Raw genomic sequence first — 10,873 nt, 5'->3', positions numbered from 1 at the left:
GTAGAACACCCCATTAATTAATTTACCCTATTTTTAAAGCAAAAGAAGTAAGATGCCAACTGACCAGTTGGTAAGGTCTCCTGCTTTATGGAGAAAAAAAAACGTATCATCAAATTGGGTTAGGATTAAGGATGGGGCAGGTGTCAAATCAACACCTCAGGGGGTTGGGCTAAGGTGGATGACCTCAACCTGATCTAACCAGGCCGACTTACACCTCCTTGTGGAAGAATTCCAGTTAGGTCGTTTAAAGCTATATGGATGATCCATTAGCAAACTCCCTACAAATATGCTTCCATAAACACCTTAGACCAACTCTAAAACAAGATATGATATTATAGGAAGAAATTAAAGTTTTAGTTGTGAGTTGTGAAGCTAGCTAGTATAATTGATAATAATTAATATATGCACGAGATGATTCATTGAATTGAAGAAGTTTGGTCATCATTTCGGTTGATATTATTTATTACTTGAAGTGAGGCACAAGAAATATCAATGGCATCTACTCTGACCCAGAATATGGACAACTATTTGAAGGATTTGACATATTGTTCTCAGTCTCACTTCCCATACTATATATGCCATGCAAATAAAGCTGTTGTGCCTCTGTTCATTTTTTTTTTTTTCAATAAGTTATTTGAGATTAAAAGAAGTATTAGATGCCATAGACTTGGAGTAGAAAACAAGGGGACTGTACGGCATTGTCCTCCACCTTACGTTCGAAGAATCCAGAGAATAGAAAGATGCTTAGGGATGATTTATAGTAAGATTAGTGACAAAGGGTAATGAATCACATGGAGCACAAACCCATTTGCACATTAAGAAACTCATGGAGAATCGAGAGATTAATTATTACTATATATGGATGACATCATGGGATGATATATGTCTGAGATGGTATATGATCCATGTATAATCTTAGCAGATTGATTCTGTGATTCCCACTAATCTCCAACTTATGAAAAAGAATCCATTAAGAAAAGGGGTAAAGAAGGGATCAATTATTTAAAAATTTTCAAAGTTGGTCTGAAAAGTAATCGAAAAGTATTGATGTGACTGGAGAAGAATTTTAATCTTGCTTTGTCCTCACTTATTCTAGAGTTTGTCGACTGCACTCAAGCGGTTCATTTGGTTACTGAAGCCTACAAATATCCATCTTAGTGTTTTGCTAGAATCGCAGCGAAACAACATAACAGAAGAGAAAACTTCATTCCATTGGGAGAGGAGGAGAGGCCTAAAGGAATACCTATCAGAGTAGCCAATTGGTTGCAGCTGCAGGTGGATGGCTGAGATGAAGTGGTATGAAGAAGGGAAGCCTGTCTTTGTAATGGTGGCCATAAATTTTTTCTTGGCTATTGTGAATATACTCCTTAAGAAGGTCCTTGATGAGGGAATGAACAATCTGGTTATTATAACATACCGACAGTGTCTTGCCACCTCCTTCTTAGCCCCCATTGCCTACTTTTGGGAAAGGTATGACAGGTTTCTGTGCATATATGATAATGTTGTTGATATGAATCTAACTAATGTAGTTATATATTTTGTTTTTCTACTTTTAGGGAATGCATCCATGTTACATGCTTAATTTGCAGTTTATACAGTGAGAGTGATGATCATCAGAAGGCCATATATTTACCATGTTTATTATCACTCATCATTGACTCAACTGTAGAAAAAAGTAGTTGATTGATTCTTCATTTTTTCTTTTTTTGTTTTGATCCAATACATAATACACCATGTTCATCATCATCGATTGGCTTCAAATTAGTGGGAAAAGTTCAAAGTTTCTTCTTCTGTTGTCTGATTTTTCAAGCTCATCATCATGAATATGATGAACACTACTATAGCAATATAGGATTCTCACACAGGTTACTCAATGAGAGCATTCCTATCTCAATTAAAGGGTGTATCTACTTGTTGGCCAGAACAATCAAATAAACCAAATTCCTTGTTAATGTGCAACTTCTCAACTGGGTTTTATTTAAATTAAGATTTACATAATGCAGTCACATGCCGTTCTTCTTCTTTTCTCCAATATATTATCCTTCATCCATTTTGTCTTGTTTTCTTTTGTGAATAAAGATGTTTCTTGGTTGCAGGAAAAGCAGACCAAAGCTCACATCTCGCATCTTATGTCACATCTTCTTGGGTGCCATAGTGGGGTTAGTCACATACACTCACCTAGCTAGATGCCTGGTGTCCCCCCCATTAATTAACTTCATTTGATGCCCAGTGTCCCTCATTAATTGGATGTCATTCATTCATTCTGTAAACACTGCATCTGAAATAATAATTTAACTTGTTTTCAGGCCAACACTGACGCAATATTTCTTTCTTCTTGGGATACAATATACATCTGCAACCTTCTCTTGCGCTTTCATCAATGTAGTACCTGTGCTCACATTTTTAATGGCGCTTCCATTCGGGTCTGTAGTAGATCAATTCAATCCTCATCACTAATTAGACTTTTGAATGAAAAAGATAGCTTCTCATTCACTTCTCCTTAATTGAAAACCATACTAACTATTCCTTATTTTCTTGTTGATTGAATATGTAATTAATAATCACCATAACAGTCTAGAAACTGTAAACCTGAAGAGCAAAGCAGGGAGAGCCAAGCTGTTAGGGACAGTGGTGTGTGTTGGGGGAGCCATGATGCTAACACTTTATAAAGGGTTGCCATTGACAAACCGACCGAGTTCTCAAGCCTCGACTCAAATGACAAACCAGGCTAGCAGCAGGTTTAGCCCACAGAAGAGGGCTGAGAGATGGACCATTGGTACAATAGCCCTGGTTGCAGGCAGCATCTTCTGGTCTTCATGGTTCCTCATTCAAGCACGGATTAGCAAGCAATACCCCTGCCAGTACTCTAGCACCGCAATTATGTCATTCTTCAGCGCAATTCAATCGGCTGTACTGAGCTTGGTCATTGAAAGAGACATTTCCTTGTGGGTTCTGAGAGGGAAAGCAGCCATCTTAACTGTCTTGTATGCTGTAAGTACCCTCTATCCCCATCTACAGTCTCTGAATAATGCACTTCAGTTTAAGCCTCAAGTCTCTTTTTGAAGAAATGAACACACACACATATATATAGAACAATACAATAAATGACAAACCACATGAAGTGGGCTCTAGTCGGGTGCTGGGCTGTGCTAGTTCAGGGGCCCATATGGGTAAAGTTTCTGGGCCCTGCGAAAAGTTGGGCAGGTCTGCACTAGACACTAGTTAGTTCCAAGCGTTTTGCCTAGAGCCATCAGATGTTATAATTATGTACACATATATGTAAAATATAAAAACCTCCCTTCAGGTTTTTAACAATCATAAAAACCTTCCCTATATTATTGAAAAAAAACCTGCAGTTACTTTCTTTTTTTCATTGTCATGGATGGATTAAAAAAAAAATCTTGAGTGTGATAGATATTTACTAAAATACTTCCAAAAGATTTTTTTTTTCAATTTTAATTAAAAAAAAAATCTCTAAGTTAGAGTGAAAAGAATAAAGTTATTTTACTCTATTAAAAACGTTAGGTCAGGTGAAGTTTAAAAGGATAAATCTGATATTTTGAATTATATTGACAGATATCAAGTGTAGTTTCCTAACATTGAAGTCTGCTTTACTTGAACAAAGATGGAAGGGAGGCAACTGCAGATTTTTAGGAAACCATAGGGAGGTTTTTATGAAAATGAAACCTGAGGGGAGGTATTTATGATTGTCAGATTTATTTTTTATCCTTTTAAGACCATTTGGAAAGAAGATTCCTGATGTCTGCTTAAGTGGCAGGCCAGAAGGCCCCACCATGCACATGTATGGCCCATCCCATTGGGAATGACTGCCAAAAAGTTGACTTGATCCAACTTAATTACCCAATTAGCATGTGTTAATATTAAGCTTAATTTGATGCAAAATAATTTTAAGAGAATTAAAGAACCATATTTTCAGCTAAACTGGTTTAGCTTCTTTGAGGTGCTCCATAAACTATTCTATTGAAGGAGGCTTGAGACGGAAAGCCCTTCAAATGACAATCGATTTGGGCTAGCTTATAGGCTATCAGTGTGGGCTCATTTTCCAGAAGCCGCTATGCTTCAGCGTTCAGCCAGTGCCCGTTTGAAAGGAAAGGGCTAATCCTATGGCGGCTTTTGGCTTCACAAGGTAGGGCGAGGGCCTCACCAGGACAGCCTATAAAGTATAAACAGTGTTTGGTGAAAATTCCGGGAAACCCAATTTTGGTGTCCTACAGCTGAGAAAACGGCTTTGCATTTAAGCTTCTTTGAGTGGCTTCTCCAAAGTCCAAAGCCGTTCTATCAAAGGCTTCAGGCTTCAGCCCTCCCAATGGAGCCCTAAATAAGTGACCAACCTAGGGCTAGCTATATATAATTATATACCCTTCCCCTGTCTAGTAGTGTGTATCATCTGATTTCTGCTTTTTCTGAATCAGGCCTAGTGATAACAGGGACCCTTTTTAAAGGAGGCACAACTCAAGCATTTAACCACCTTGCTGCTGCAGGTTGCAGCATTCAAAGACCGGCTGGCTCAATGGTCCTTAAGCCCTAGATCCAGCCGGATCATAAACTTAACTAACTATTCATGCACTGTTACTTTCTCCTCCTGATCACTGAACTTGAATTTGAATATGAATCTGAATGGAAAGCCTTGGTTGTCTTAGGGAATAATGGGATCAGGATTAAGCTTTGTGGGGATGTCATGGTGTGTAAAGAAAAGGGGACCCCTCTTTACTTCAGCATTCAGTCCACTCATTCAGATAATTGTAGCCATAATTGATTTCTTTATTCTACATGAGCAACTAAACCTCGGAAGGTTAGGCCTCGATCAACAATTCCAGTGAAAGTACTGATTCCATATTTATCTCTATTTGCACAATCTAATCTTGTTTTGTTGTCATTGCAATGAACAGCGTATTGGGATCTGTTCTTGTGATTATTGGACTCTATATTCTCTTGTGGGGAAAAAGCAAGGAGGCCCAGAGTTGCATGATCAAGCCCCAAGCAGTGGAAGAGGAGGAAGCTCATCAGGAGGCACCAGTCTAAGTAATTTGGTCTGGCTATTGATTGCTCATGATGTCAAACTACTGGAGTCTTCACAAAAATTGCTTGGCTGTATTTCTTTTGAAGTACAGGGGGCAGAAAACAAAGTTTTGGATGTAAAACAGGCGAAATTTTCACTAAAATTTTTCAGGTACAAAAAAAAAATCCACATATTTTACAATGAAAGAAATCACTTATAAGATTGAAAGACTTGTTCCTTTTATCTTCTTAGATGGACTCTTAAGAGTGCATCTAAAACAGATTCCAATTCCATACTATGTTAATTTTAATGTGATGAATGATAAGCGTGTGGCCGTCTAATAACAACTGAAGTTGCTGACTTATTACTTTTCATTTTAATGGATAAAATGATTAAATAATCAACCATTCTAAATTATAGTAAACCCCCTAACTTCAGCTTTAGCCATTAAGGAGCCCCAAACCTACTTAAAATCTTATATTATTTACTAAAAGACAAAACAACAAGTTTTTTGGTTCAACCACTTCAGCTGCTATCAAATGGCCCCTTGGTGTAAATACAATTTTGGGAAGAGATAATGTTGTTTAGTAGAGCTAAGTCTATTATGGGAGATGCCTTGATCATGCACCTATTGTCAACACCTAATTTTTGCTTGGTCCCTTCATCCTACTTCTTTATAGAGACTCGAAAATTTTAAAATGTAACTAGATCAACTTAAAACTTTCCAAAATCTAAAGTTTCATATTTTTAGCATAATCCTCATGTCAAATGCCTAACTAAACTATACCAATAAACATAACCTTTGATTAATGAGAACATTGATATCAACATTTGACAATATATAAACTTTACTAACACGATCAAACACAATCCCTATATTTAAAAAACTAAAACTCATTTGCATGTTGAATTTCATGACCAAACTCCAAAGATTCACTGTTTTGTTCATCACAACTTTCTTTTTGACAGTCTTGATTTACATAATGTTTGAACCTCGACTTAACAAAATCAAATCCAACACATCCATTGCTTTAAGGAGACTATGATACAATCAACCCCCCCCCCCCCCCCAAATCCCACATCAAATTTATGACAATTAACCTTAAAAATGTCAAGATTCCATTTCAACAGCTTTGAAAGAATAAAACTAAACAACCAAGATCAATAGTCTCTTTCTCAAATCAACAAGCTCCTTTGTTTAACTACCCAATCAACAAAGATTATTAGTTGATGTTTATGATTAAATCAAAAAAAGAAATTATAACTCAAGAAATCAAACCACTCTCATTAAGTCTAAAATCCTCAAAATAGTGCACATATTCAATTACATCCTTAAATTCCTTTAGTTCCTTCCAAAACAAACAAGATTCCATTTTAAGGTTTTTTTTATTAGTTGATAAGCCATAAGCTAAAACCTTAATCTAAACCAAATCTTTCAACTCACATCTTTGATAAAAGATTTTCACTTTCATCAGATTTTAGATATTCAAAAATGCCTACCACAAATTTCATCCCAATGTAGGTTTATTTAGATTTGGGTATTAAAATGACAACCTTGCCATTGGAGTCCATGTGAATTGTAAATCACTTTTTTTTATGCCTACCACAAATTTCATCCCAATGTAGGTTTATTTAGATTTGGGTATTAAAATGACAACCTTGCCATTGGAGTCCATGTGAATTGTAAATCACTTTTTTTTTTTTTTTTTAATTCTGGGATGTTATGAATCTCAAAAATTGCATAGGTATCTATTATGAATCTCAAAGCATGATGTGGTTGACCTAAATAAATGAAAAGTTCGTTGAGGGAAAAGTATGACTAGTAACCATCCTTTTAGCTTTGATTCCATTTTAACACATCAAACTTCACTATACAAGAAAATACCATATTTTGGAATCAAATTTCAATTAGCTCACATGTAAACTTCACCCCTTTCACTTTCCAAAACTAGGTCCATGATGTAAACTTAGGGTTATGGCTACCCTAACTCTTATTACACTTTTCTTAATTATATTTTTTATTATGCACTTGTACAATTAAGTAGATTATCTTATCTAGTAATTAGGTTGGTAGAGAAGCCAGCCATGTATTGGTCCCTATGGGAAGACATTCACAAATTTTTTCAGACAAAGAAAGAACCCTGGAAAACCTATTAGACTTAATACTTTTAAGGGCTGTCCACTGGTTAAAATCTATGGAATTTTTTTCAGACTTTCCTATGGCTGACTTGTTAAGAAATTGGAAAGAGATAGCTACCTTTGCTCTGTGTAAGAAGACTCTTAGTCCCTCTTGGTCCCCTCTTCCCTCTAGATTTATAAAATTGAATTTTGGTGGTAGTAGTTTAAGGAATTCAGGGCCCTTTGGGATTGGGGGAGTATTTGGGAATGAGGAAGGGATTGTTATTTCTTTCTTCTCAGGCCCTATTAGAGAATGAAACTCTCTTAGGGTTGGGATCCTTGTAGGTTTGGAAGGGATTCAAAGAGCAAGGGAACTAACTATTAGACGTTTGATCTTAGAAGGTGAATCAAAGGTGGTGATTATTTGGTTGAAGAAAGAGGACAGTTTGTGGAGCTATAACAATGAAAAGAAAATTCTTATGGCTGTGTAGGGACATTGAGAAAAATACAGCTGGGTGAAGAGGACCGCTAACTCATTTGCAAATGGGTTAGCCAAGCAAGGGGTGAATAGGGACTCTATCTTTTGGGCTAATTTTTAATTTTTTTTATTGTATTTTGTTGATGGAGAGCTAAGACATTTTATCTCCCCCATTTGTATCTAAAGTTTCACAAGTCTTCACATAATTAATAAAGTTTTTTGTTATTGATAAAAAAAAAGTATCTTTATGTCCTTATGTTACTTTGATGTCTTAGATTTGATAAAATAATTTGATTGTAGGATATGAGTTAAATTAAGAAATTGTGGACAAAGTAGTTGTAAGTAAATATCTATGCAAAAAAAGAAAAAAAAAAGAAGAAGAAAAAAAGATATTGATTTGGGTTAAGATTTTTGAGAGGTATATGTTGAAGTATTAATAATGCATGAAGAGCCTTTAATAAGGCCCCATAGATACTATAAGACACTTGGTACATCCATTGGAGTTACTATTGCATGGCCTTCATTTTTGGTAATATTACAAACTTATATATAATTATTTTTTTACTTCATATTTGTAGCTATATATAATTAGATAGCCAAAAACTACTAGTTTCCAGCAATCATTTCTATTTATTTAGTTTGTTTTTCTTTTTGTTATTTTTTTTTACAGGTTGTAGAGGAAGAGAGAACTAGAAGATGATTAAAAAGAGCATTTTTTACAAGTTAAAAGGAATTCTTTTGGATTCCAACTTTGACTTGTAGGTTTTCAAGAAAGAAGTCATCTACTAGAATAGAAGAGGGAAGATAATAAGTGTTGAATAAAGTGTTTTTTTATTTCTTTTCAGTTCTTAAAAAGAGGATGAAAGTCGACTGGAGTATTTTTTTTATTGTTTTTGTTTAATCATCATAAAACAATATTCACAACTTATGGTTAAGGTGTATCTTTTTGGATGAAGTATATATATTGTTTTATACATGTATTGTATCTCAATGTTATATAAAAGTTGCCACAAGTTTTTATCTTAATGTTTTACACAGGTTTTATCTCAATATCTTTTGCGCTCTATGTAAAGAAGTCATCTATTAAAAAGGAATAAGGAGAAATTGAGAATTGAATATCGTGTTTCTTTTTTTATTCTTAGAAATGAATGAAAGTTAATTGGAGTATTTATTATTTTTGTTCAATTATCATGAAACAATATTCATAACTTATAGTTAATATATATCTTTTTGAAACAAGTTGCTACAGATTATATCTTAATACCTTTTAGACAATATCTAAAAAGTCATCTACTGTAACGGAATAAAGAAGAGAATGAGAGTTAAGTGTAGTATTTTTTTTTTCCTTGTTCTTAGAAAGAGGATGAAAGTCAATTAGGGTATATTTTGATTATTTTATCCAATCATCATGAAACAATATTTATAGGTATCTTTTTAAATGAAGTGGTATAGATATGTTTTATACAGGTTTTATCTCAATATTATATACATGTTATTATAAGTCTTGTATATGATAAAATAATATATTTTTTTTAAATCTAAAAATCTTTAGAAGCCAAAAGTGCCTCTAAAAATTAAAGCAGATATCTTTAGACGGGGCCAAAGATATTTTGATTAAAACATTTTAATTGAGTTGCTTCTTCTTCTTAGATTGTTTTTAGAAGCATATAAAGTCATCTAAAAAGCAATTAAGGCATTCAAATGAGCCTTTAAATTGGACTTTAGGCACTTTTAACTACCTCTATACATGACCAGTGGCAGTGCAATAGAGACAAAGTTGTATGTACTTCTAAAAGCCCAATTTAGATGTAAATATCTATCCACCTCTAATTCTCAATCAAGTTCCTCTAAAACATATAGAGCCAAGTGTCAGCATTTGATTTTTGCTTGATCTGCCACTTGAACCTCCAATTTACCTCAAACACCTAATCAAACCCTTTTGATCACACCAAAACACCTAAAATCCCAACAAACCCAAATTTCGCCCCGAGAGCCTTCAAATCCACCATTAAATCTACCTGATACCAATCCAATGGCCTTAATCAACCCCCATCCACACTTCAAATATGTGCATATGATCCTTTTTGGTCAATTTTCTTAACAAAAGTTATTTGATACACATAAGAAAGTTGACTTTGGATCTCTTGCCCACAAGAGCTCTACCCACGTCTACCCACAATACACTACCTCCATGCATTAGAAACATCTCCCCATGTATAATACTATGTAAGAAGATGAGATGTTCCCCATGTGATTGCAATGTTTTCAGGGTAGACGTGGGCAGATTCTTGTGGGCAGGAGTTCCAGACTCAAGAAAGTTAGGAATTTGGGTTTACTCGCTCCTTGCAATAACCTCACAACCATGGTTCTAAATATCGATACAGGCCAATACGCCCCCCGGTAGGCCGTATCGGTCTGTATCAGTGCATTTTTTTGTGTTTTATTTATTTTTTTTTCAAAACTGGTTCAAAAGAATCAGTTTAAATCCTGGATATCCTCTGAACCATGGCCTAACACGATACACCCCCTGTAGGGGCATATCGAGAAACATATCAGCCAATACGTAATGATATTCTGAACCTTGCTCACAGCCATTTCCCATATATATTGAGAACATCTCCCATGAATGTACAGCCATATACCATGTATATCAGAAAGTTGATCAGGGGGTTCTTTATAGCTTTGGAAGAACTGAAATAAATTCTCATGTGAATCTTATAACTGCCAAAATTTAAAATTAATCTGTTGATAATCCGACTAGTGCGACTAAAACCACATGTCCATAAATATTAAGTCGAGGGAAACAATATTAATGAGAATCTAAGCCAAATGCGTTCAGTTGGGAATAAGGCCGGGTTCAGTTTAAATGGATAATTTGTTCTCTATTAGCCCAATTGAATCATTACCAACCCATACGACTTCCTAGGTCATGTATCATGCGAATTTGTTAAACCTTTCGGCTCAGTTTGGAAGTACAAATAGAAATATGTATAGTTCAAATACATGTAAAATAATACAAAATACAAGGTTTTGCACTGTACAAATTTGTATTTGTATTCCTTCCAAACTCAGACAAACTGCAATTGCACTCCGTCCTTTCATTTGTTAGTTTGGAACCTTCAATTAAGTCGCATAAATGTAATGCCGAAGCCAAATACGGGCTCCAAGTAATACTCGTGCAGTTATGAGAACCCTTATTAGACATGGTGTAATCAGGCATTTAGCCATCCTATAAGGCTATAACGTGAGAGCCCCCA

The 10,873-nt window shown here is 35.1% G+C and overlaps 1 protein-coding gene across 3 annotated transcripts; it reads left to right on the top strand.

Annotated features, from left to right (window-relative positions):
* The first annotated feature begins 1,127 nt into the window (after positions 1-1,127).
* On the top strand, positions 1,128-8,649 carry LOC104586098 (WAT1-related protein At3g30340-like). Of its 3 annotated transcripts, none has more exons than XM_010243225.3 (6): positions 1,128-1,470; positions 2,097-2,159; positions 2,307-2,423; positions 2,574-2,991; positions 4,911-5,191; positions 8,287-8,649. In XM_010243225.3, exons 1-6 carry the CDS (start codon positions 1,280-1,282, stop codon positions 8,291-8,293), a joined length of 1,077 nt encoding a protein of 358 aa, XP_010241527.1. In that variant the 5' UTR covers positions 1,128-1,279; the 3' UTR covers positions 8,294-8,649. The 3 variants fall into 3 exon arrangements, with proteins under 3 accessions (XP_010241527.1, XP_010241526.1, XP_010241528.1); XM_010243226.3 differs by lacking the exon at positions 8,287-8,649 and adding an exon at positions 4,662-4,813 and having other exon boundaries at positions 1,135-1,470; positions 4,911-5,248; XM_010243224.3 differs by lacking the exon at positions 8,287-8,649 and having other exon boundaries at positions 4,911-5,248.
* Positions 8,650-10,873: the final 2,224 nt, after the last annotated feature.

Source organism: Nelumbo nucifera, chromosome 1 (genome assembly GCF_055504915.1).
Source record: "Nelumbo nucifera cultivar China Antique chromosome 1, China Antique-T2T, whole genome shotgun sequence".
Lineage (NCBI taxonomy): Eukaryota > Viridiplantae > Streptophyta > Magnoliopsida > Proteales > Nelumbonaceae > Nelumbo > Nelumbo nucifera.
This window is presented reverse-complemented; position numbering and strand designations above follow the sequence as displayed.